This window comes from Ursus maritimus, unplaced genomic scaffold (genome assembly GCF_017311325.1).
Source record: "Ursus maritimus isolate PB19 unplaced genomic scaffold, ASM1731132v1 scaffold_9, whole genome shotgun sequence".
Lineage (NCBI taxonomy): Eukaryota > Metazoa > Chordata > Mammalia > Carnivora > Ursidae > Ursus > Ursus maritimus.
The window spans coordinates 47,346,582-47,373,568 of record NW_024427107.1 but is presented as its reverse complement, the minus strand read 5'-3'; the positions used below and the strand labels follow the sequence as shown (position 1 = coordinate 47,373,568).

The window sequence follows — 26,987 nt, the reverse complement described above, 5'->3', positions numbered from 1 at the left end:
CATTCTTCGAAAATCTGTTCTGGTTGTTCTTTTACACTTTTACAAGCAGGATATATCATGCCCAAACTGGGTTTTCAAAAAAGGACAGAAATGTGATTTTGGTCACTTTAGAGTTTCTGCAATTCCAATTTGATATTCTATGGCCTTGTAAGGGTAGAGGACACCTACACTGATCAGTTTCTGCTGAGGCAGAACTTTCTGGCTCTGTTGATTAATAATGTAGAATGCTTCTTTAAGTGGCAGAGTAGGAAAAGCTGATTTATTCATAACGATCCTACTAAGTATAGTCTGTGTGAAAGAGAGAAAAATCACTCTTTGAGAGAGACCTCAAGATGCTCCCAAATCCTAAGTTAACGACCCTATCTGGGCATTCAGAGGAAGCCTCTTTCCAAGGCGGTCTCATTTGACTGGTCACCAGCATCTGAGTCTCCTGAGTGTTTAGTAAAAACGTAGATTATGCCTTGGATCTACACAAGACTTACAAACCACATCTCGGTGGAGTTTGGCAATATATCTGCATTTTTATTAAATTCCCCAAGTAAGAACCACTGTGGATCTAATCAATTTCAATATTAAGCAACTGTCAGAAAATCTCCTGTTTGTGTTTGCTCATGAACTTTTGCTTCGTTTTAAACTTTTTTCTTCTTGCATTATATTGACCATTCTTGGTGTGAAGGATGTTGTCTTGTTTCTCCTGTTTCACTTTCTTCTCCAGCTAAACCCCCCTGGGAGCTATTCCCTACTGCTGATTCCTTCCATGGTTTTACCTTGCTCCCTTTTTCTCCTACAAGTCAAGGGGCCCGGATCCAAAACCATTCTAAAGGTGAATCTGCTGGTAAATAAAATAGTTCTGGTAGGTAGTATTTCTTTTTTTAAGCCAGAATTACATTTATATATTAATCTAAAGCTACCTAGACTAGAAAAATAAAGACCCTAAATAAGTTTACATTACTGAAATGCATAAACTTCCATTTACAGACAGCTAAATTCGGAAAGTTTTCAACGCACTTCCTTTAGAACATAATACTGTTACAGACCTGCTAGGATAAGCCATCTTTTAGTGATGTTAACAGAAAAAAAGAACCACTTTTTTTCCTATAGAATAGCAAGGTTTTCATTGTAAGCTGTTCTATAATATTTCTATACATGGTTTTTAACCTACTCATTTATTACTCTGATTTTTTAAGATTTATTATTCTAGAGAGAGAGAGAAAGAGAGAAAGAATGGGGGGAGGGGCAGAGGAAGATAGTGCCTTAAGCAGACTCCACACTGAGCGTGGAGCCTGACACGGGGCTTGATTTCACGACCCCAAGATCATGACCTGAACTGAAACCAAGAGTCAGAGACTCAGCTGACTGCACCACCCAGGCACCCGGTTACTCTGATGAAAGACAGACAGACAGACAGACAGACAGACAGACAGAAAGAAAGAAAGAAAGAAAGAAAGAAAGAAAGAAAGAAAGAAAGAAAAAGAAAGAAAGAAAGAAAAAAGAAAGAAAAAGAAAAGGAAAGGGGAAAAAAGAAAGAAAGAAGCAGCTAAGAATAAAGGATAATAACTTCATATCTAGATCAATTTCTTATATTTTATTTCCAACATTTGGGACTATTTAAATTTGAAGTTCATGTTTGCTGAGTATCTGTGATGCACAAAGTATTACTTGAAAAGTATTACTTGGTATATGCTCCTTCAAAAAGCTCCATGGGAGTCTGTTCCACCCAGACCACACAGTGTCTGCGTAAGTGCAACTTCAGCAGGCAGGAAAACGTTCCAGTTTGAATAACTTGGGCTACTGAAATTAGCATGCAACAGCTAGACACATCATTACCCATCACCAAAAAGAAGGTCCAGGTTCCTAAGCTCCTGACAAATACCAGCACAATTTAATATCTCATGAACCACATCTAATGCCTTTTCTTTTTCTATATCACAGTCTTTCCTGCACTAAGTTGAAGGAAAGTGGTTGACTCATACAGGATCCTGTAGAGGGAAGGAGGCATTATATGGACAAAAAAGCCCAGCGGTAGAAATCTTAGGTTCAAATTCTGACTCTAACTCAAAATCTGTGAGATCTAACAAAGAAATCACCAAAGTCCTTTGCCCCTAAGCTTCCGTAAGCAGAATGGGGACCACCAGTCCTCCCAACACAAACAACATAGGGAAGGGATGAAGCAATGGGTACTGAGAGCACTGGCAGAAATGGTCTGTAACAGACATCCAATAAATAGTCTAATGAATCTCAAAGTGATCAGAGCTCTATCCTAGAGGAGAACCAGTAGACTCTGAGGCAAACAAGGCAAGAGTAGAAGAGTCCCTTCCCAGGAATGGCAGCTACCATCAAGGATATACAAAATCCAACATGGACTAAAGCTCAGAGACACTCGAACTGCTTTAACATTATGCTACATACACACACAATTACTTCATTCTAACCATTAAACTCTACAATGTCATGACTCTTAAAATTCCCAGATTAAACACAGGCAAAAAGAAGCTCAAGGCACTCATCTAGGATTCCGAGTCCATGCCTCAAGCTCTCACCAGGCACCATTCCAAAGGACTACACGTGCAGGTGGGATCTCTTTCACTCAGAACAACAGCCCTCTGAGGTGGGCACTCTAGTTATCCCCATTCTATGAAGGAGGGATGGGGCATGGAGATCACAGGGCTAATCAGCAGCAGAACTGGACGAGAGCTCCACAAGAGCTTGAAAGCTACAGCTCAGCCACTCTGCATTCCTGAGAGAAATGACAGTGGAAGTCCTGAAGTTCCAAACACACACTGGGATTTTAAACTTGAAACGACCCTGCCTACCCATGTCAGAACAATGTGACAGTCCAGGTAACACCTTAAAGTCATCATGTAGGCCTACCAGTCTTTCACTTTGTCAAAACACATCTTCCATCACAGATTATGCCCACTGTACAGATACTAAGACTCGAAAAACACTTGCAAAAGAAGAGAACTACTGGTGATGGGTAGTAAGGAGGGCATGTATTGCATGGTGCACTGGGTGTTATACGCAACTAATGAATCATCGAACTTTACATCAGAAACCAGGGATGTAATGTATAGTGACTAACATAATATAATAAAAAAAACATTAAAAAAAAAAAAGAGAAGAGAACCAGAATTTTCTGACACCAAAGACAAAAATTTTCAGCTTCCTCTTATCCAAAGGAAAACTGAAAATAAAATCTGCATTCTCAACGTCTTAAATTTAGAATTCTGACAGAGAACTTGGCTGTATGTGTCAAAACTTTAAATACACATACTCTATGACCTACGAACCCCACTTCCAGGGTCACTCTTAGAGAAACACTAACACAAGTAAACAAAGATACCTGTAGAAGGAAGTTTACTGCAGCAGTGTTTGTTAAGAGCAAAAACACAAAATAATCCGAACATCCAACCAGTCAGCTGTATTATGGCAGAAATACATGATGGAAAACCATGCAGCCAGTGGGTAAAAATGAGGTAGCTCTAGATAGACTGACATCTAGCTATTGTGGATATACTAGTAAGCAAAAACGCAAGTGACAGAATATACGCAGTCTGATCCTACAATTATTTAAAAATAAACCATGTTTGCTTGTGTGTGATATATATGCTGTGGAAATATAGAGAAAGGCCTGGAAAAATACATCCACTCCCTCGAGAAGAAATATGGGGGACTGGAAGGGTCAGCTCTCATTTTTTACTTTCTAGCAGTCTGAATATGTTTGAAGTTAGTTTCTTTTGAAATAACAATATAAATTTGTGAAGTAAAAAGGATCTGGGAGGCTAATTTCTAGAAGGAATAGAATAGTTTAGAAATGCCCTGGGAGGGGCACCTGGGTGGCGCAGTCGTTAAGCGTCCATCTTCGGCTCAGGGCGTGATCCCGGTGTTCTGGGATCGAGCCCCACATCAGGCTCCTCTGCTGGGAGCCTGCTTCTTCCTCTCCCACTCCCCCTGCTTGTGTTCCCTCTCTTGCTGGCTGTCTCTATCTCTGTCAAATAAATAAATAAAATCTTTAAAAAAAAAAAAAGAAAAAGAAATGCCCTGGGAGTGCACAGGAAGGGGAGCCCTGCCACAGAAACCTCTTTTAAAAGCTCCTTTGGGATGCTAAATGAAGTCGTCCAGTTCAGAGACTTTTACAACAAATAATGCCTCTTTGGACGATGTCATAAATGATATACACGTCAAAATGAAGGCTTTTATAATTAAAAAATCCTAGGAAGGACACATGTACAATAAGGACAGAACAAATGACTGAAGCTGCACAGTTTCACTACATTTTATTCAGAGTTGGCCCCACTTCCTAATTATTTGAGGGAACTCAAAATCTAGTGTCCCAATGTAAATATCCATCACATATTGAAAAATAATCTTTACATTTGTGCTGCGACCCAACATTGGCACACTTAAATCCTACGCAAGTCAGACACAAACGGTCAACCCTTGATACGGAACAAACACCGGGAAGTAGCACAGCAAGTCAGCTCTGCTCTCCTTTATTAAACTCCCAGCCTGAACTGTCATCTTCCCAAGTTACACACACCACGATACACCTTTGCACAGGTAATTTTATTCTCTCCTGTGGGTGTCAACAGTGCTCAGAGATTGGAATTTGAAACATTCAGAAAGCACATACCTGAATATCATCACATTTTGTTACATCATGATTCAGTAACTATTAAACAGTTATGTCTACTAAATACAGTGAATGAAATGGTATAAACGTTTACCGTTCCCTTGTAAACAAGGCTTCTGTGCACAACAGTAACAAATGGAATTAATGCATACCACAATATCAATGAAGAAAGACCTTCTCTTTAAATAAACTATTCTGTTTATAAATAAACTCTGATTTTTTTAGTACACATTTACAGACCTGATCAATAAAAAGAAGTAAGACATCTATTTTCCTTTAAGAAGAAAATATTGAGATGGACCACTATGGAAGAACTCACTAGGAAAAGTGGTCAGAAGCAAGCGAAGGACAATAGGGAGTTAAAAGTACTGTCACACTGCAACCTATTTCTGTTAGAATACACCAACACAAGGACAGGATTGTCTGGGAAGGAGCTCATTTTTACTTGAATTCCAGCAAGTTGCAATCAATCTTGTAGTACACATAGGGGTAGTATTCCTGTTGACTCAGGTTTAAGCCTGGAATATCCATAGGAGCCTACAGAAAAATCAGACAATTATCCAAATGAGAACTTACAGAAATCAAAGAAAAGAAGAAATTAAGTATGACCATTTACCTTCTTAATGAACACCTACTCTCGGGCTAAGTGTATATGTTTACGCTAATTTAATCTGAGTTAGGCATTACTGCTCCCATTTTGCCAATGAGGAAACACAGATTTGGGTAGTAAAGCCAGATTTAAGCACTCACTGACTCCAAAGCCTATATGTGCTTAACCATGATCCTATAAACCTTTTTTATGCATAATGTATAAAATTACTTCTTAAATCTCAGGCTTGGGGTATTCAGTTTATGGGGCACATGGCTCATTAAAATGTTGAACAGAAGTATACCAAGTATGATTTTAATGATATCACTTATTATTTATACATGTTTTAAGAATATACAGGTAGGAGGGGTGCCTAGGTGGCTCAGTCAGTTGGGAGTCTGCCTTTGGCTTGGGTCGTGATCTCAGGGTCCTGGGATCGAGCCCCAAGGTGGCTCCCTGCTCAGTGGGAAGTCTGCTTCTCCTTCTACCTCTGCCCCTCCCCTCCACTCATGCTCTCTCTCCCTCTCTCTCAAATAAATAAATAAAATCTTTAAAAATACATATATACTGATAGGAAATTATGTATCAAATAGTTGAACCTCATATTTTATTGATAATTACATGAAAATGTAGACAGTAATTTCCTGCATTTTCTTCTATCAAGAAAAACTGACGTTTTGTGGGTTCTAACTAATGCAAATATGAGATACTACCATCCTAAAAAGGAAAAAAATTAACAAGATATTTGAAATTAAAAAACATGAAATAAAAACCCACTACAAGTCTGAACAACAGCAATAGTTTGCTTATACCCTCCTGTTTGAAAGAAGATACACACCAGTTTAGAAAAATGGTAGTTCCCTTTAAAATGCTCCTCTGACTTCACTACTTGTAACAAATACAACTGAATTAACTACTTATTTTCTTCTTTGCTGCAATTTATTAACTTTGTTAAGCAAGTAGTACAGTAGCACGGTTGTTTATTTCTGCAGCTATAAACATCTGATCTATAGCAAGACCATGACTGGCTTAGAAGCAAAAGCACTGCTCTAACTAGTACAAAACAGGGTAAACAACGTAAACTACTTGCTATGTTTAACAAATTAATTGAGAACCTCAAATTAAAAAAAAGACTGAATAAATAATGCAATATTTACAATCCCTTTTCCATTTATCTCCTTCCAATAATCTTTTCTGAAATTTATTCCAGTTCCTACTCTTCCAAAGTACCTAATAAGTACTTACATCAATAATAGCTGCTGCACTGCTGTCTAGATGTTTATACAATTCATATAATACTTCTCTTAGTTTCTTCATTGTTTTCTTATTGGGCTGAAGTAGCATTGCTTGGAAGTTCACTGGCAAGCCATACCTTATCAGGAAGCAAATGTACAGTATATAACACAAGTAAACACATAAAGAGATTTTCTTTTCAAAGCAAATATTCTCATAGTCTTCTTTAATGAGTTAACAGAGAGAGAGTATCTCATTTTAATGACCACCTTTACAAGTTCAACCTCTGGTCCTCACCATCCACTAGAAATCCTTATAATGAGAGTCCACTGTCTACTAGGAATTACTTTTAATTACTCTTCAATTTTTAATCTATGAATACCCTCAGCAATAATATGTACATTTAGGAGACACCTTTGTGATCAGGAACAACATAATTACATCTTGAAAAGTCAATGAAATTTACAAATAGCGAGCAGGGCTACAGATAAGTATTTTGAACTACTTCCAATATGAGCAAAATGTACAGAGGATCACAAGATGTTTGAGATTTTTAAGTATCTCAAAATAATAAACTATTTTAAGTTAATATGAAACAGTGATTTCAAATAAATCATCAGTATAGTGTATACACCAAACTATACGTAAAGTATGTGAAAGACCTTCTTTTAAACAAACGTTAACTAGATATTTTATAATCTACTTTGAACTTAACTACAACAGCAAAGAACCAGGGAGTACAGCAGTATGGATCGCTTTTTCCCTACCTGGCACCAAGGACAAGACTAATATGAATGTATGATACTGACAATCTCTTCCTCGTGGTTGTCCCTTTGGTTTCTCTGCATCAATTTCCTATTACTAGACTGTATGTTATAACAAAGAGGTCTAACGTAAAGGGATCAAGTTTCTCGATTAACTTCTTTACCTTAAAACAGACTCAACAAAAACCCTCAACGCTTTCACATGAATCCACGCAATAAACGCCTCACTGAAATTTACTTTCAGCCACCGTACAAGTGGTCCCTACAAAAAGGAAAAAAAAAATCACCACAAATTTGGTCTTGAAAATGGCAGTTAGAAATAAATAAACCAAATATTTTTAAAAGAGTGACTATCTAGTAAAAATCTACAGGAGAATTAAATCACATCATAATTCATTTAAAAAATGTTTCATTTATCTCATTATCTTGGACACTTCATCTTAAATAAGATTAAAAGGTTAGCCACTACGCTATAACCTGAGAAGGCACCAAATTCATGGAACCTATTCACTACACAGAAAAAGGCATATAAGTAGTTTAAACTGATACACAATATAGATGCGCCCTAGGTTTGAAAACCAAAATATAAAAACCTGAACTTATTATTCGATACATTTGAGACATTTAAAATAGAATTCAACTTAAATCAACTTCTCAGGAACAGGATAAACAGTTATGCAGTAAGTCATTTAATACATATCCCTAGACCTTAATTTTTTCATCTATAAAATCAGGGGTGTTGCTCTAGATCTCTTAAACCTCTTCACATTCGAAATTTTTAGTGATTCTATTATATAGGATAACTTCTCTTTGAACTTAAAATATTCAGTATGATTTCCAGTACTAAATAAAAATACTCCTTTAAACAGATTTTAAATAACTTAATAGCCTTTCAATACGTAAAAGACATACGTGATCAGTTTAGCTAAATTATTTGGAGAACATCATTAGGTTTACTTGATGTACCAACCAATTAATTTAACCAAAAAGGACAAGACAAAGTGAAAATCTTCAGTTAAAGTATCTGTTCTTTAAAAAGGCTCTGGACCTTCATAACAAGTTGGTTTTATTGGGCATTACTTGGTTAGGATTAGTTTTCTCCCAATTTGAGATGATATGGTTTATATAATACTTAGGAATAATTTTAAATGGGATTTGCTTTTATTTTCTCTTGCATTAGAGAGAAATAAATTTTCATTCATCACACCTTCCATTCAAGCTTGTAGTCTTGGCAGCACTGGATTCAGCACTTAAAGGATTCAGCACTTAAAGATGACAAGGAAGTTGACACCATCTTCCTCCCTTGTCACGATTCCATCCCCTTTCCCCATTTTGCCTAGAACATACTAACTCTCCAGTGGTTTAAATAGAAATTGCTTCAGTATTAATACTGCAGCATTAAAAAAATTTGCCTCAAGGAAATGAAAAATCTTTCTGAAAGAACTATTACTTCGTTAAAATAAAACCTCATACTACAGAGGCATTAATAACTGCATTTAAAATTAATTCCTGACATGGATTAAGATGGAGAAATTAATTTTAAGATATGGATTTTAAGATTTAAGTTTGCTTAGAGAAAATTCATTTTGATTAATAGAAAAATAACTAAAATCAAATGTCTTAAAAGTAAAATCAGTTTTCTTCTCTTTTAAATAAAAAGGAAAAAGCAACACTTCTTTTTCTTTTGCTTAACACTGACAATAGTAAATATTAAGGGGCGCCTGGGTGGCTCAGTCGTTAAGCATCTGCCTTCAGCTCAGGGCGTGATCCCAGCATTCTGGGATCGAGCCCCACGTCAAGCTCCTCCGCTGGGAGCCTGCTTCTTCCTCTCCCACTCCCCCTGCTTGTGCTCCCTCTCTCGCTGCCAGTCTCTCTGTCGAATAAATAAATAAAATCTTTAAAAAAAATAGTAAATATTAAGAACACATACAAACTGCTTTTTCTTGTCAGTAGAAAGCCTGTTCATTTCTTCTTTATCTGCTTTCATCTCTTCTTCATTATACTGGAAGTCACGAACGATGAATCTAAATTTGGGGTGGGGGGAAAAACAAAATTGTCAACACTGTGTATATAGGTGATCTAACAAATTTAAAAACAAACAAAAAAATAATCTTACTTGTTTTCCCTGGCTTTGTGTCTGAAGTCATCAACTGCCTTCCTAAACAAGGTGACATTACAAAGGTAACTGTCTTGGTCCTCTGAGAGAACACTATGAGGGGAAAAAACAAAAAAGTCCATTTAAAGCTTTGTATTTATCGCTCTCTTTCACACTGAGGGCAGAATTCACAAACAGGAGGAGGAGGAAGAGTAGGGTATGGAGCCCTTCCCAAACCACCTCAAGGCTAACTACCCGAATGGCCTCTGACGCTGAGGACACTGCGCGTTTACGATGTGTTTATTTACAATGCCTTAACAGCCCTATGCCATTTACCTCTTCCTCACCCAACAAAATCCACAACATTTACTCAAGTGAAACATCCAAACTCCAAGAACCATGCTTTTCCATCTACCCAGTGCCAGGCTGGCTGAGGCAAAACCAGTAGCTAGTTTCTTCCAGAGTCTCCCTACTTCCCTGCTAATAAGCACCTTCTTCTCTTCTGGAAACCGAATTCTCTCTACCTCTGTCCAGCCCAGCCCAGCCCACTGAGGCCTGACTCACCCTCTCTGCACTGCCAATACCTCCTACCTCAGATCTTTCCTTCCCACTGCCCCCAACACCCTAACTCAAAAACAGACAAATGCAATGGTCTAGCTATCCTCTGACAAAACACACTTTTATGCACCTCAGGGCTTCCTCCTAGGCTCTAGAAGATCCTAGCGAGGTCAGAACTTCTATCCAGTCATGGGTCTCATGGACATCACTGGAAAGACGTTTCCGGACACAACTGTAAGGAAATTTTAACTGTCGTATAAATTTCTAATGCCCTGGGGAAAAGCTGTTTGGAAAGGCAGACTGTACGGTTCATGTACGCTGTGATTCTCACTTGGCTTTCAAAAGTTACCTATAGCTACTTATGTAGAGAATCCCAGATGCAGAGTCGACGAAGCTATACACCGAATTGTTCAACAGTGATGTTGTTGGGACAGGAGCATCACTTAATGGTGTGTGGAGGGGTCTCCTTTCCCTTCTATCTTCTAAGTATTAGGGTTTTTTGTTTGTTTAGTTTTTATTTACAATGTGGTACTTCTGAAATTGGGAAAAATAATGTTTTACAAACCTGAGGGAGTGCTTGTGGAATTCAAAGATACTTTACTAAATATGGGGGAGAAAAAAAAAGCAAGTTTAGTTTTTCCAAGAAGTCTAAGAACTGCCTGGTCAGCAGTTAATTCAGGTAAATTCAGGAGACAACAACAATACTTAATGGCAGAACAGCTGTAGGACTGAAGCCACCCTGGCTCTTGGTCTACCTCTCCAGCAGTAGGACCAGCAGAGGCCTCTGGGAGGACTGACCACTGTCATCACCAACACAGAGAGAAACTCAGCTAATTCGGATTTAGAACATTTAAACTTCCTTTTCAAAGTTGCCCTCTCAGGGCACCTGTGTGGCTCGGTCAGTAGCACGTGTGACTCTTCATCTCTAGGTTGTGAGTTCGGGCCGCACACTGGGTGTGGAGATTACTTAAAAATAAAATTTTTTTAAATAAGAATTAGGGCTCCTGGGTGCCTCAGTCAGTTAAATGTCTGCCTTCAGCTCAGGTCATGACCCTAAGGTCCTAGAATCGAGTCCCACGTCAGGCTCCCTGCTCAGTGGGGAGTCTGCTTCTCCCTCTTCCTCTGCCTGCCACTCCCCCTACTTGTGAGCTCTCTCTCTCTCTCGCTGACTCACTTTCTCTCAAATAAATAAAATCTTTAAAAAAAAAACTTAAAAATTAAAAAATAAATAAATAAATAAGAGGTGCTCTCTCAAAACTATTACCCTTAATTCTTGCTCCTGGTGCCTATCAAATCCAAGGCAAGGCAGCTACCAAGTGCACAGAACTCAATAGAAAATGTTTAATGATCTTCAGATCTCCCAGGCTTAACTCTGTAAAATGCACACTGCCATCAAACAAATCCAAATCCAACCTGACAGGCTAGTGCAGACCCCGAACAATATTCCTCCACTGTCAAAGTTATCTTTTAAATTCACACAGTATTTGGCCGTTTTAAAGCATTCGATGTTTGCCACAGCTCTGTGACAATGAGCCGGGTGTCTATTACGCAGGCGCCTCTATCATGCAGAGACCCAAGGCACAGCAAAGTTGTCTGGCTTTATTCAAAATCCTTATGGTGAAGGAAGACAAGATAAAAAGTCAGTCTTATTTTATGACTAAATCCTGCTGTGCTACCTTATTAAGAAAAAATAAACAGAAACCATTTGCTTTTCCTTCCTATCCCCAGGAAAGGTATTTCTTAAAATATTATAAAAAACAAACCACGAGTCCTTGGGATAATGGACTTTCAATCATTTAACATGTACCGAGCCTCTACAAAGGTGCCCACCTCTCGCTACATATTAGGAATAAAACTAAGACAACGTGGTCTGCTGACCTCAAGGCATGGTCTAATCAAGGAAACAGAGAGAAACAAGTAATACAATACAGAACTGCAAATGTTATAATAGAAGATATATGTGATATATTGGGGCAAAAAGGGAATTAATAACTTTATCTCAGGAGGCATTAAAGAGTTTCACAAAAGCAGTGATGCTAAGTGGAAGTCTGAAAGACAGGCAAAGCAGAGAACATGCCAGTAGAGCCCCACAGGCAAATGCACACAGGTGTGGAACAGCATGGCACATGTGGGGCTCTGCCAGAAATAAGCATAGCTGGAACACAGAGTACAGGGGTGGGCGTGTGTGCACACACGTGTGCCAATAATAGATTGGTACACCACAAAAATGAAAATGGCAGCAATGCAGGAGACTGATGAGAGGAAGAAAAGAGTAGAGATAAAAGAGACCAGCTAATGGCAATTACAACAGTCCAGGCAAGAGACGGGAATTTAAACTGAAGCAGAGGCTGTAGCTACGGGACTTGGCGAGGCGGGGCGGGGGGGGGGGTGTTAAAGTCAGTTGAACCATATGAAGTTGTTGGTATCTGACCATTTTTGACCTACAAAATAGCAATTTCATATGAGTCAACCAAATGCTACTGCAGGTAGAAATAACACAGCTGTTAGATTGGGTCCTGGGAGGGTGGGTGGTGAGGGAGAGGTAAGAGTTCAAAATGACTGACTACCACAGTCTGGTTTGGTAACTAGGCAGATATTGCTGCCACACACTATAAGGGAGGTGGGCGACTAGGCTGAGATTGGGGAGATGATGTCCTATTGGTAGCTACCTGTGGCGCAGACATGTGCAGTGCCCAGGAGAACCCAGGTGTGGGAGTCTGAAACTATGGGGATAGCCAGGCCACAGATGGGAGATTTCGGAGTCCCAGCACTGTAGGCAGAGGTCAGAGCCCTGGGTGTGGTTGAAAAGGTGCTGACAGAAGATAGGCTGTCCTGGTAAGACAGAAGAGCCCAAGACTAGACTCGCCAATACTCAGAGCTACCAGATTCTCTCCGGCTAGCTCAGGCAATTCAGGCGTAGAAGCCAGCAGGCTGCATTACAGATTAATTCGGGGAGGGAGTTTGCAGGAGGTCACAGGGGCCAGAGATGATGGTGCAGGCAAGACAACAGCTAAAGTGATGACTCGAGAGTTCAGGCTCAGCAGGAGGGGAAGCATGACTGGAGGAAATCAACAATGTCAGAGCAAAGGGGTGGGGACTAGAGATGTGGACAAGGTCAAAGAGCAGGTTCTGGGACAGTAGAAAAGATGAAAAGGAGGCTCTGGTTTAAGAACTGGATTACAGATTTAAGATTCCAGAAGTAAAGCCTTTCTAGAAGTTGAGGGTAAGGCAAGAGACTACAAAACTCAAGTGGAGGACGCCTGGGTGGCTCAGTGGGTGAAGCGTCTGTCTTTGGCTCAGGTCATGATCCCAGGGTCCTGGGATCGAGTCCCACACATCAGGCTCCTTGCTAGGCAGGGAGCCTGCTTCTCCCTCTGCCTGCTGCTCCTCCTGCTTGTGCGCTCTCTGACAAATAAATAAATAAAATCTTCTTAAAAATAATAAACAACAAAAAAACTCAAGTGGAGGTGATGGTTTGTGAGCTGCAGGGATTGGGGAGATGAGAAGCCAGAAGCTGGGGGGTTTATCAAACAAAGCCAAAACCAGCAGCGACCTTAAGTGACATATGAGACCAAGGCAGAGAAACAAAATGAAAGCCAAAAGGAGAGGAAAGAGTTAAGAAAGTGCCATCTTCTCATGATTAAACAAGGACTTGGACTGTGCCTGAAAGGGAGCTTAGTTTAGCTTAACCCAGGCGGCACAAGTTCTACTAGGTTCAAATAAATGACCCAAATGCACCCCTCCGTTTAGTGCTACTATTTATTACCTAGTAGGAGCAGCACCATCCTCACACAGGCATAACCAGGCCTGAAGGAAACGCAACGTTCTCCAGACACTTCACGGCATTTTCAGTCACCCATGTGAGTATCCGTGCTCCTGGAGCCCACTACCTCGGCCTGCTGCTCCCGATTTCTTAGCTTGGTCCTAAAACTCAGACCTGCCATCTTCTCTGTCCCCTAAATAATCTGCCTGTGTCACTGCCAAGGCATCTCTCCTGCTTTTCTTCATAAAAGTTATCTTTGCAATCCCAGCTCCAAAACACAGGGGAAACTTTTCTCTGCACAATGGCTAGAACAGTTCTCCCTAGGCTTTCGGAGCTGGGTTCCTCTAGCTCCCTGACCAAAACCCTCTGTGAAGCACCAATGCGTTTGTGGTGCTGCTTCCAAGAACACAGAAAAGGCAAAAGTTAACTAGTGATCGGACCTGGTCAGACTACCTTCACAAGGAAAAGTAGACAAAAAGAAAAGTGGTAATTCTGAGTACAAGTGAAAAACACCTCTTTCTGAACAGTTTTTCCAACGAGAAGTAGAACAGCCGCCCAGCCCCCACTTCTCTGGCCGTAACTGTGCATGGCATTTACACTCATCCCTGCACTTACCCACACAACAATGGTGGGAGTTCAAATTCTCCAATGATTTTAAGACTTAAGTACAATATTTTACAAATAGCTGGATTCTAAGCATTTTTTCAGTAAAGTTATTTCCTTCCGGTTTGAAGATAGTATTTTTCAATTCATTCTTCCACCTCACAATTTCACTTTCATCTTCACTGCTCCTAAGAGTCAGGACTCAAGTGCCAAAAAGTATTACTACTTACAAATGACTTAAAAATGAAGCACTTAGAACAATTACTAGCACACAGCAGCTACTCAAAAATGTTAAGTTATTATGATACGCTAAAATTCCAGCATCAAGTCACAGAGATCTTTCCTGAACAGTGGTCAAAATTCCAAACTAACCCACCACAGCCTGTCTGCCCCACATGAATGAACCATCCTGTCACGGGGCTGGTTGAGCTGCTGCTGTTCTTGTGAACGAAATTTAAATAGCTACGCTTTCATGTCAGTGGTTCTAAACGTCTTTTGAACGAGAAGAAGGTAGAACACAGGTTTTCACTGACTGGTGGTCAGGGAGCACTCACTCATCATTCAGAAGACAGGTGTTGTCTATGCTGAACTCTTACTGCTTGGCATTTTTTTCCTTTAAGCTACTAGAGTAATGTTCAAGAGATGTAAATCTCTGAAGTAATATTTTTAAAGTCCTTCTTTCAAAAGAGTGAATCTGAAACTTATCTACACACCACTCCCCTGGACCTTGGGTCTGGCATATGTACTAGCTGTGAGGACATGTGTGTACACTGCACCTCTGGTCTCCTCCCCCCGCCCGCCTCTCAGACATAAAGCCAACCTCTACCGCTTTAATGTCCTACAGAGTACAAAGGTATAAGAAATTGTTATTTGTCAGGATAAACAGCTTCACTGGGAAACTAATACGAAGACTAAGGCTGTCCTTAGTCTTCAGTTTACCACGTGAAGGGCTGGTATGAATTGAAGGTATTCCCCAAAATGGGAAAAAAAAAAATTCGTGATGAGCAGAGGTTTGCGGTTTAGTTCTCAAAAAAACCAACATTTGTGAAACTATCATAATCATATTACCTTATATTTTGTATATCTTATCAAGCCTTGAAATAGCCTCATAATGTGTACTGGGAAGGTACTATGCTCATTTTACAGACAAAGAAAAATGAGGCCCAGAGAAGGTAAAAGACTTACCCCAGGTCACACAGCAAGTTGGTAGCAGAACCAGCAACATTATACTAAACTACCTCCCATATGACACAATGAAACTGGAAAAGAAAATATTGCATGGGCCTAACCTTACTAATACCACTTCTTCACTATCTGCTATACCTTTCTCACCACATGTTGCCACCTCTTGAGGCATAGCATACAAAAGAATCCTTGGGGGGTACATATACACTGTATTTAATATTTTCTCAAGAACATCTCATGTGGAATCGCAGAATACAGGAAAAAATAACATGGTAGTGTCAACAGTACAAGACCTAACATTAAAAAACCTGACTTTCAGTCCTAATTTTGTCACTGGACACTAATACAGTCAATGCAGCCAAATGCCTTAGGCAGCTATTTAATTCTTCTGTATTTTTGCTTCTTTATCCACAAGAATAACTGCTCCAACTATTTCAAAGAATTGTCATAAATACCAAATTAGACAAAGTATATCAATCCATAAATTTAAAAACACTTAATACAAGTTTTTTATAATGGAAAATATAGATTAGGTAGAATCTATGCTCACTGGAAAATGAGATCACGTGGTACTCTAGTCTAGCAGCCGTTTTGGTACACTTACTTTCCAAGAGAAATGAAGAATTACAGACACACAGTAGGTATACAATAAATACTGAACGAAGAATTTTCAGAAGGCGGCACAGCATGGCAGAAAAAGTACCACACCAGTGACCTGGGTTCCAATTCTAGCCCTGCCATTAATGAGCTATGTGACTCTGGGCAAACCACTTCACCCCTGTGGTCTCAAACTTCTCCATCTACAAACATGAGGCAGTCGATCAGACTGTACAAAGTCCCTCCCAGGTCTATAACTGTGATTACTAGAGTTAACGTAACTTACTCATATGATGAAAAAGATGGTTCTGAAACCGTAAATTTACCACAAAGAAAAGATAAAGCTATTTCCTAACCCAACATCCCAACTATAAAAAGGAATTCTAGGAAAGAAATGGGTTTTACAAAGACTACTACTTACTTGCTAGACCTTGGAACTACCATTTCAGCTAGTGTTTCATACTGCTTAATCCAGTCGTTATGGTTTAACCTGCAGAAAAGGTACAGTAAATAGTGGAAAAGAAAAACAAGTCTTAACTCCTGCCATATCCAGAAAGAGAAAAAAAATATGGGACAAACAGGAAGTTCAACTAAAGTATACTTCAAATCTATGTAACCAAAAAAAAAAAATTTTCAAGTTTCCTACTGAGAATGAGTTTCAAACACAGTAAGTGGTGAGGCAGGAAATACAGTTCACCACTCTTATATCCACTAACTATTGCAAAAGAGGCACACCCCAGAACTAAGTTTGGAAAGGAAGTAAAGCGAAGTACAGATTCTAAATGACTTTCAAACTTCAGAGTTAATATGCATTACCTTATTAAAAATAAATTAACTTAAAAGGCCACACTGGAAATCTCTATCATGTCTATTCACTGGCTGTTTATGAAAGGCTGAATCAAACTGTATTTACTGAAAGCACAGCATACCAGGAAGCACTGAGTAAATTAAGTGACAGCAAACCATGCTGCACAGAACGTTGTGCAACAACCCTCTCTAGAGACCAACGGTTTGGGGCGTGTGCAGAAAGACAGTTATGTTTCCAATTTAATGAACTGCAGTATTTGTAGGCCAGATAGTGAACAATTCAACACATAAGGTACCCTAGGTCCCATAATGTACAAAAAACTAAAAATTTCTGATCTTAAACAGAAATTTTCAATAAAGATTAAGACGAATCTTTTATCTGGGCAAAGGTTATTTTTCTACCTATAAGACACAGATACACAGAAATTTATTATAAATAATCAGTGCTCTAGTATTCGGCAGTAAGGGGAGAAAAACAGAAGTCATATAATATTGCGGCCATGGTAAATTCAAGGCAGGTGCTCTCCCACCCTTTCCAGGACATACCACTTTCCAATATTCCCAGTTCCTTAACCAGACAGAAATGGAGAGCACAGCAAAGGAAGAATTCGTGCAATGATACTATGAAGAATCCCCAAATCTCCCACCTCAGTTTGGATCCTCCAAAGATTCCCTGATGGCGAGACTTCAGTGCAAGTCAGAAGTGAAACCACTAACAGTGTCTCTCTCCCATACACATGCGTGCATGTGCACAGAATTACTAATCCTTCCTATGAGTATCGAAAAGGTTTCATTTTACCAAGATTAACTATGATCGAATGTTACTTAACACAGAAGACCTAATCTGAAGAAGATTTCAAAGGGTTCTCTAATCCAGCAAACTAGGCCCAGAACCTATGCCTGTTTTCGTAAACAAAGTTTTACTGAAACACAGCCACACCCATTCACAGTATGGCTGCTTTCAGCTACAACCACAAAGTTGACATGGCAGAGTTGAGTAGTTTTAAGGGACCCTTGGGCTTGCAAAATGTAAAATAATGACTATATGGCCCTTTAAAGAAAAATTTGCTAACCCCTGACCTAAACCAGCCTTTGCTTTTTAAAGGGTTTAATCCATCCTAACCAATCATAAAGACTTTCCAGAAAAATACAAAGAGCTTCCTACTTTGAAAAATCTAAATTCTGTATTTTTTAAAAAATCTAATAATTTAGCATTATTTAATTTTTAAATAAGCCCACTCTACTAAGCTGCTAAAGTTGATTTGGAATCGCAATTTATAACTGATGTCTCCATTACCAGATTATAAACTCAATTCTACTATGTGTGCCACATGAGTACATGTTGGTTCACAGAATGAAGGACAACGTAATAGTTCCTTCACAATTGGGTTCTATGGAACACTTCAAATTACAATATCAGATACTAACATTTTTCTTACAATAACAAGTAAAAAAACTTTTGTAATTAAAAGACATACTTGGGAACTACAACCAGTAATGTGACGAGATACTCTGAATCAAGTACAAAGTCATCCTTCTTCACAATTTCTGCTAAACTTCTAGTTAGCAAACTTCCTCTGAGGAATAAGAAAAAAATAATCAGGCTGATAATGCCTCCATAACACAAGTAAAGAGAGCAGGCTAATTATATTCACATATATATACATCTCGAGAAACAGATTAATCTTAACATTTTTACTTTTGTAAGAAGTCAAATTTAGCTATTTCTCGCCCCCACTATTAAAGAAATGTCAATATTTATCAAAATTTGCCCCCTGTACCTCCCTTTGTGTTTGCTTTAATTATTATAACTCAGCTCTTCTCTTGATTACAGATATAATACCTTGACTGGGCAAGTGTTATTCATTATATGTCAATTAAAGTCTATTTCATCATAATTACAACATTATATCATCTAAAGACAACCTTTGATTTTCCTCCCTCTCCCTGGGTATCATCTGATACTAGGCAATTTTGGTTGGTTAACCCAATAATCAACTCTTTCAAATCGGTCTTCATTTGGTCTCCCAGTACATTTCATAATGCAAATGACTTGCCCTGTTTGTATCACTGATGGTATCCAACCAATTTTCCCTCTGGAATATGAACACATAACTTGAATAGTTAAATGCTTAAAGCTACACTTGCAGGAGTCATAGTGCAATGAGATCAAGAAAACAAACATGTACTATTTTTTTTAAATCTAACATGTAAAAAAGCTAAAACAGAAAAGCAGATAAATTACATTGTAAAAGGATTCTTCAATAGAATTCTTTTAAGCAGCAGGTAATTGCTATGCAATTAAACTATGATTTGATTTAAAACAATTTTAGACAATTTTTCAGTAAAACCTCAAACGCATAAAGGGATAAAGTAAACAAGTACAATAAATCAGCCTCGCATCTGTTTTGACTAGCCTGAATTAATAAACTTTTCTCCATGAAGTAAACACCGTTTTGATTACAGAAATGGCATAAACTGGAATTCGCTAAACCCCAACAATAGCTCGTTCAGTGTATGCTAGAGTGCTTCCCCAATCCTTAATATTCACATATACTTGATACACTTACGCATTCTTCCGTTCCAAATTCTGAAGATTTCCTTTCAAGTTATTATATGCGGATGCTCTAGATTTCAGGTCATTGTCAATTTGAGTCACTCCCTTTAAAAATGAAAAAGAAAAATAGGCAAGATTTTCCTAAATCTGCCTCTACTAACACAAATAAAGTAGCTGTACTTGAACATTTACTTTTAAAAACACCATCACTAGTTGCCAATGTTAAGAACTATTATTTTAAAAGCACAACTTTAAAAGGTCATTTTAAAAAATAATCTACTTCATTTTTAATAACCCTAGTAATTTCCATATGAATCTTTTCTACTAAAGATAATGTTTTAGTCCACATGTACTTTAATTACCATTATGATATTACTTAAACCACGTAAATGGAATCTATCCCACTGGGTACAGAGATTATTGATTAAAAGGCTTTAATTTCAGAAGGCCAAAGGATTAATTTCCAAAAGGAATAAACTACACAGTTTTGTTGTTCACAACACCACTATTCTTACACAAAATACTTTTGTGATTAAATTACAATTGTGGATGAATATATTTATAAATGTTACAGAAGCTGATTTAAAAAAAAGGCCTAAAACTACTAACAATTTAGGAAGAAAATACAAATCAGCAGATTCAGCATCTGAAGAACTAGTTTTGACTCATATCTACCATTATTAGCTATCTGGCACCAGGGTAAGTCAATTCACCTCTATGAGCCTGTTTCCTCATCTATACTAGTATCAGAAGATGATGATTAGATCCTTGATAAGAATCAAAAGAAAATAAGGCTCAGTCATAGTGAGAGCACCATTTTATATAATCAAATTACTCGTTTTCATTAAATTATAATGATGAATTCAGTTTTAAAATCCTTAACAATCTACTCATTTATATTTAACTATAGAGCACATTGTTCAAATGAAGTCATTGGGAGCCAGGAAAAAGTCTATCCAAGTAATTTAAACCATACTTTTCATCCTAGCCAGATCATAACAATGTTGTCTACCTGCCCTGTGTATAGTTTCAGGTATGACTTTTACATTTTCTCTCAGGTTCAAGGATACAATATAAAGGAACTCTTAACTTGGTGAGCTCATGGATGAGCTTCGCAGGATCTGTGTACTCTCTGAAACTGTACATAAAATCATGTGTACATGAATACTAGCATTTTTTTGGGGTAGAGGATCGATACTGAATGTCAGAAGGCGTCAGAGAACCCCTAAAGTTTAATGTCTGAATCAGTACTACACGTAACCATGCTACACTAATCACTGTCATCTACCTGAATGACTACTAAATCTTTAACAGATTCCAATTTCCTGTTCTACATAATCTCAGTTACCCTTAAATTTGTATAAATAATAAATATAGAATTTTAAAGTTTACTTTCTTAAACACCACTGATACAATATTTAAGTTAACCACTTAAGTAAGTAAATACAACTTGGATAATGTACGCAGCAAAGTGTTATATTTCAACATCTTTCTTTTCGGGCAAAGTTGCACTAAGGGTACTTTCCGTTTCTATCCAATCACATATCATTTAAAGTTGCTTTGTCAAAACCTAAAGAGCATTTCCCAGCTAAAAACTTATAAATAAAACCACTATAAATGTGTCCTACCTGTGTCATTTTTTTATCTTACCTTGGCGATTATTTCAGAAATATTTTTCAGGGACTGCTTGATTGGATACTTAGCCATGTCCCACTGAAACCTTGTTATATAAGTAACCAAGTCAACTGAAATAAGGAAATAAGTTAATTACTTTTTTTTTTTTTTTTTTGCTGAGAAGCAACAGAATGTTTATAGTTTCCTACACAGTAATAACTTTTAATGCTGAAACTTGCACTGAGAAAATCAGTAAAGATGTCACCATTGCTGGAGAGTCCTGATTTTAAAAATGTGGAACTATTATTAAGTAACACGGAATAATCAACATTTTTACCTTGTAATCTGACTGGATCTCTTCTCCTTACTCAAAAATTTATATTTTTACATATACACATATATATGGGTATGTGTGTGTGTATATATAGATATATATCCATACACATATATATTAAAATGCTAATTTGATGACTTAAAAAATGGGATATGCACATACCCATCATATGCCTCATATGTAGGAGAAAGAGACACAAGATTAAGAAACTACTTCAGGGGCGCCTGGGTGGCACAGCAGTTAAGCGTCTGCCTTCGGCTCAGGGCGTGATCCCGGCGTTATGGGATCAAGCCCCACATCAGGCTCCTCCGCTATGAGCCTGCTTCTTCCTCTCCCACTCCCCCTGCTTGTGTTCCCTCTCTCGCTGGCTGTCTTTATCTCTGTCAAATAAATAAATAAAATCTTAAAAAAAAAAAAAAAAAAAGAAACTACTTCAAACTGTCTCCTCAATAAGTAGAATTTGACAAAAGTATATTCTTTGCCAACTTAAACTGAAAATAAATCTATTAAAACCAGGTGATAATTGTTTCTAGGAGTGTATACTTCAACTATCTTCAAAACACAGACCCTTTCACATTCAAATGAAAAGAATAAAAAATGCAGAGTCAAAGAGACACTCAACAACTATTCCCTGTTTTCATAGCTAAGTCATTCACCTTATGTTAAGTCAATATCAAATCCTGAAATATTAGCTTACCTCCATTGGCCAACAGATTCTCCTGAACTTTATCTTTACTATCCTCCAACACATCAGCCATGTACTGAGCCACTTTCTTAACCACCCTTGGGAGGGGAAAAAAAATTAACAATAATTTTCAGGAAAAAGTCCTAAATTCCATGCTATACAATGAACGCAGTACATACACACATGAATTTGACCATATACGTTCCCATCATACCTATCTGTATAATATAGAACAATGGGTCACAACTTCTATAAATAAGGTTTTAAGAATAAAAGGGACCAAGATTTTGTTATATGTAAAGCTCAACTGAGTAACTGTAGAGTTTTAAAGAGACTACATGCAATATGTTTATTAAGTCTGGAAAGAAGGTAATGGGAAACTAGTGAGAAACATACATTATATGACAAAAATGGGCCAATGAATCTGACTGCAAGGACCAACAACAAAGGACGGAGGCTGGGAGCTAGCATTCACCACATACGCTTTCACTTAGGACAAAAGAGATCTGACAGGCAACAGAATACAAGCAACAGTAATGGTGAAGAATGAGGTCCGTCTTATTTATTCATTAACTATTTATTGAGCATCTACTATGTGCAAGGAACAATGCTAAAGAGAAACCATAGTGCCATAACTACTGAGGCACCTAGGTATCACCTTGTCAATCCCTTCATTTTATGTAAGTAAAGACGCCAAGGTATAAAGAGAGTAAGTGACTTAATCACAAAAAGTCACAATACCACAAAACCAGCTAATGGCAAAGCTGAGACTAGAAACATGGTGTCTGGACTTTGGTGTTCTTTCTCCAGTTCTATGTCTGCCTCTGGGCCCTGGGTGGGATACAAAAGTATAGAACACAAAAAAACAAAAACAAAAACAAAACACTAGTTTAAAATTGCTTAAAATCGAAATGGAGAGATACCAGAAGACACAAATGACTAAATACAAAGTAATCTATGGTTAAGTGCCAGCTGAGAATACCAGGTTACAGAGAGAGAATCGCAAAGGAAAAAGGGATCACTTCTAGCCACTGTAATCAAAAAAGCATAATGACTCATGAGCAAGGCAATGAAGGACAGGAATGGTTCTGAAAGGATGATTACAGGGGAAGAAAGTACATTCCTGCTGCAGGGCATCCCTGAGTCAACATCAGGAGGGGCAGAAAAGCAAGGGCATTCAGAGGATGAAGAGGGATCCAGACTGCCCGAGTGCTGTGCTGAGAAGGGGCGGTTAGACTAGGAAGGTAGCCTGGAGCCAGCTGGCCAGGTGGATAGCCTCTGATGTCAGACTTTAGAGAGAAGTGTATGTAACATGGTCAAAACAGGGCTTTGGACTATTAATCTGAGGATCATATGCTCAACGGCAGGGAGGGTAAACAGGTAGACAAATTAAGAAACTCCTGCAAGGGGTGCCTCGGTGGCTTAGTAGAGCTCTGACTCTTGGTTTCGGTTGAGCTCATGATCTCATGGGTCCTGGGGACCAGTCTGGCTCCGTGCTCAGTGGGGAGTCTGCTTGAGATTCTTTCCCTCTGCCCCTCCCCTAACTCACAAGCATGCATCACGCTCTTGTGATCTAATAAAGAAATAAATCTTAAAGAAAAAGAAATTTCTGCAACATGAACCAATAAGGGTCAGAAAAAATCCTATGCTAAATGACCTCAAACCTAATACAGTAGAACTGTAGAAAAAATTATGTAAGCTGCTGTCTTCAACACATTTAACTTGCGATTTGTACATACACTTGGCTGTATCTCCAAAATTCACTTATCCCTTCAAAGGAGACAAGCCGTTATTCTCGTGCAATTTCACAAGCATCTTATAAACAGAACCATTTGCTACGAAAATGCAAAAATGTCCATATGTTTACCACAGAAATAGTTCAGAGTGTAGAATTGCCTAGTGTCAAATTTTTAAACTGAGTGTGTAATTCAGAACTTCCCAATCTCCCTGTGCATCTCTACAAGAGTATCTATGTCAAAGTACACATGGTCACCTTAAAAACTGCTCTGATGATTAGATTACTTGATAAGTAAAAACTGTAATTTACTCCACATATCACAGTGTTCAGACTTTAAAAACTGGAACACTTAAGTCATTAAGCTACCATCTGTCAATTCTACCAAGGTCTAACAACTACAGGATTCTTAAATTCCTCATATGTTTCAGAAAAACTGACAAAGACAAGATTGCATAACAGTACAGAAAAGAACAGAGGACAATCTGCATAGGTAACTTTTAATTCCACAACCAAATGAACTACATTTAATCCAAATACTTCCCAGATTCCTTCCCTAAAAAATGCGAGCAAACCTTACGCTATAATTCAGGACATCCCAAAGACCTACAGAGCCACTGAGGTGATTAATAAGGATCCGAGTAATTACATTCTCAGGCATCTCCCTTCCTCATGTCTCCAGTTGTCACGACCTGAAACTTTAATGAGGGGATGGGACTGTAGGGAAGATACTCACCTTAGGGATGGCAACTACAAAGAGTTTCCTCAAACTTTTTCTCAATTAAAAATGTGTCATCAAGAAACCAAGAGATGTTCATACCATAGTGCTCTGAGAATATCATCAATAATTATTTTCACATCTGCCCTATAATGAATACATGGAATTACTATCCATAAAGTACTTTGTTACTTTTTCTTTCATCCTTTCACTCATTCTTATTGCCAAGTGCCTCGTCTTACTTAAAACTTTTAATATCTCTTGCTTAATCTACTATAAACCTGTCTCCTAAGTGGCTTTTTTGCCTCCTATATTAAAGACCATCAGTACATCTTTAGGTCTATTTACTTCCTATACACTGACATGTTAAAAGGTCTCTCTGCAACATCAGCCTCTATTACCCAGAGACATTGCATTATGGTGGTTCCATCAATAAAGAAAAGCTTAATAGCATACATAGGACACCCTTCCAAACAGACTTCAAGAAGTTCCCTTTGAGCTTCAATCAAATACACATTTCTAAGATTCTCCAAAATTCTGTATCTTACAAAATTGTACCTATTTACCCAAACCCTAAGTACTTAAATGCTCTGTATTCCAAGAATCAAAGGGATTGTAGACTGGTTCTGCCAATTAATCAAAATGCAAAAAGTGATCAAGGATCCCAGATCCATCTTCAGCTGAAATACAAAGCAAGTAAGTATCAGGAGTGACTGAAACTATAGTTTAGAAAAACTCTTTTACTATAACTGAATTTTAAAAACAAGAGCATCACTATCTTCAAATAAATGGCATAACATTTTATATTCATGAATCAAAGACTTAAAATTGTTAGGATGGCAATACTCCCCAAACTAACCTACAGATTCAACACAATCCCCATCAAAATTCCAGCTGACTTCTTTCCAGAAATTTGACACGATCCTAAAATTCATATGAAAATGAAAGGAATAAGAATAGCCAAGACAACCTTGAAAAAGAAAGACAAAGAGAATTCACACTTTCTGATTTCAAAACTTACACTATAAAGCTACAATAATAAAGATAATGTGGTGCTGGCTTAAAGATAGAAATAGGATTAGAAAGAAATATAAAACAAAACTGAAAGCTCAGAAATAAACCCTCACATTTATGTTCATCAATTGGTTTTCAGCAAGGGTGCCAGGACAACTCAATGGAGAAAAAACAGTCTTTTCAACAAATGGTGCTAGGAAAACTGGATACCCATTGCAAAAAAATTAATTTGAGACTCCTACCTCACATCATATACAAAAATTAACTCAAAAAGGATGTAAGACCTGGGGCGCCTGGGTGGCTCAGTCAGTTAAGTGTCCAACTGTTGATTTTGGCTCAGATCATGATCTCAAATTTGTGGGACTGAGCCCTGCGTCAGGCTCCATGCTCAGCACAGAGTCTGCTTGAGATTCTCTCTCTCCCCCTGCTCGCATCCACTCACTCACACTCTAAATAAATAAAATCTTTAAAAAAAAAAAAAAAAAAGGATGTAAGACTTAATGTAAAAGCTAAAACTATAAAACTCATGGAAGAAAACATAGCTATAAAACTGTGTCACTTTGAATTAGGCAATGGTTTCTCAGACATATCAAAAACACAAGCAACAAAAAATAGATACATTGGACATTAAAATTAGACATTTTATGATTCAGGAGCACCTAGCTGGTTCAGCTGGTGGAGCAGTGACTCTTGATCTTGAGGTTGTGAGTTTGAGCCCCACATTGGGTATAGAGATTAAAAATAAAATCTTTTTTTAAAAAATTGGGGGGGGCACCTGGGTGGCTCAATCAATTAAGCATCCAACCTTGATTTTGGATCAGGTCATGATCTCAGGGTCTGAGATGGAGCCCCGCAGCAGGCTCAGTGCTCAGCAGGGAGTCTGCTTGAGATCCTATCCCTCGCCCTCTCCGTTTGTCCTTCCCCCTGCTTGCATGCATGCACTCTCTCTCTCCCTCTAAAATGAGTAAATAAATCTTAAAAAAAAAAAACTGTGCCTAAAAGGACACTATCAAGAAAGTGAAGACAACCCACAGAATGAAAGAAAATATGTGCAACTCACATCTAATAAGTGACTTGTCCCTAGAACATATAAAGAACTCTTACAATTCAGTAATAAAAAGTCAAATAAGACAGTTAAAAAATGGGAAAAGGACCCCACAGACATTTCCCAAAAGAAGAAACACAAATGGCCAGTGTAAATGCATGAAAAGATGCTCAACACATCACTAGTCACTAGGGAAATGCAAAGTGAAAATGCAATGAAATACTACTTCATATCCACTAGAATGGCTATAATAAAAAAGATGAATAGTAACAAGTCTGTCAATAATGCAGAGAAATTAGAACCTCTATACACTGTTAGTGGGACTATAAAATGGTGCAGCCACTTTGGAAAACAGTTTGGCAGTTCCTCAAAATGTCAAAAGTAGAGCTACCAAATGACCCAGTAACCCCACTCCTAGGTACATATCCAAGAGAAATGAAACATAGGAATATACAAAA

General features: G+C 38.1%; 1 protein-coding gene across 4 annotated transcripts in view; it reads right to left on the bottom strand.

Moving 5' to 3' along the window:
* Nucleotides 1-4,547: 4,547 nt before the first annotated feature.
* ATP6V1C1 (ATPase H+ transporting V1 subunit C1) overlaps nucleotides 4,548-26,987 on the bottom strand; it is a 42,035-nt gene continuing 19,595 nt past the window's right edge. For 2 of the 4 annotated variants that reach the window (XM_008689228.2, XM_008689231.2), the window contains 10 exons: nucleotides 22,030-22,115; nucleotides 21,035-21,129; nucleotides 19,398-19,489; nucleotides 18,306-18,404; nucleotides 16,442-16,510; nucleotides 9,336-9,428; nucleotides 9,150-9,243; nucleotides 7,384-7,481; nucleotides 6,468-6,594; nucleotides 4,548-5,170 (listed from right to left, as the gene is read on the bottom strand). In XM_008689228.2, the coding sequence (XP_008687450.1) occupies nucleotides 5,075-5,170; nucleotides 6,468-6,594; nucleotides 7,384-7,481; nucleotides 9,150-9,243; nucleotides 9,336-9,428; nucleotides 16,442-16,510; nucleotides 18,306-18,404; nucleotides 19,398-19,489; nucleotides 21,035-21,129; nucleotides 22,030-22,115 (949 nt within the window). In that variant the 3' untranslated portion in view covers nucleotides 4,548-5,074. The remainder of the gene's footprint in view (nucleotides 5,171-6,467; nucleotides 6,595-7,383; nucleotides 7,482-9,149; nucleotides 9,244-9,335; nucleotides 9,429-16,441; nucleotides 16,511-18,305; nucleotides 18,405-19,397; nucleotides 19,490-21,034; nucleotides 21,130-22,029; nucleotides 22,116-26,987) is intronic. The other 2 variants (XM_040625834.1, XM_008689229.2) reach the window with 2 other exon arrangements.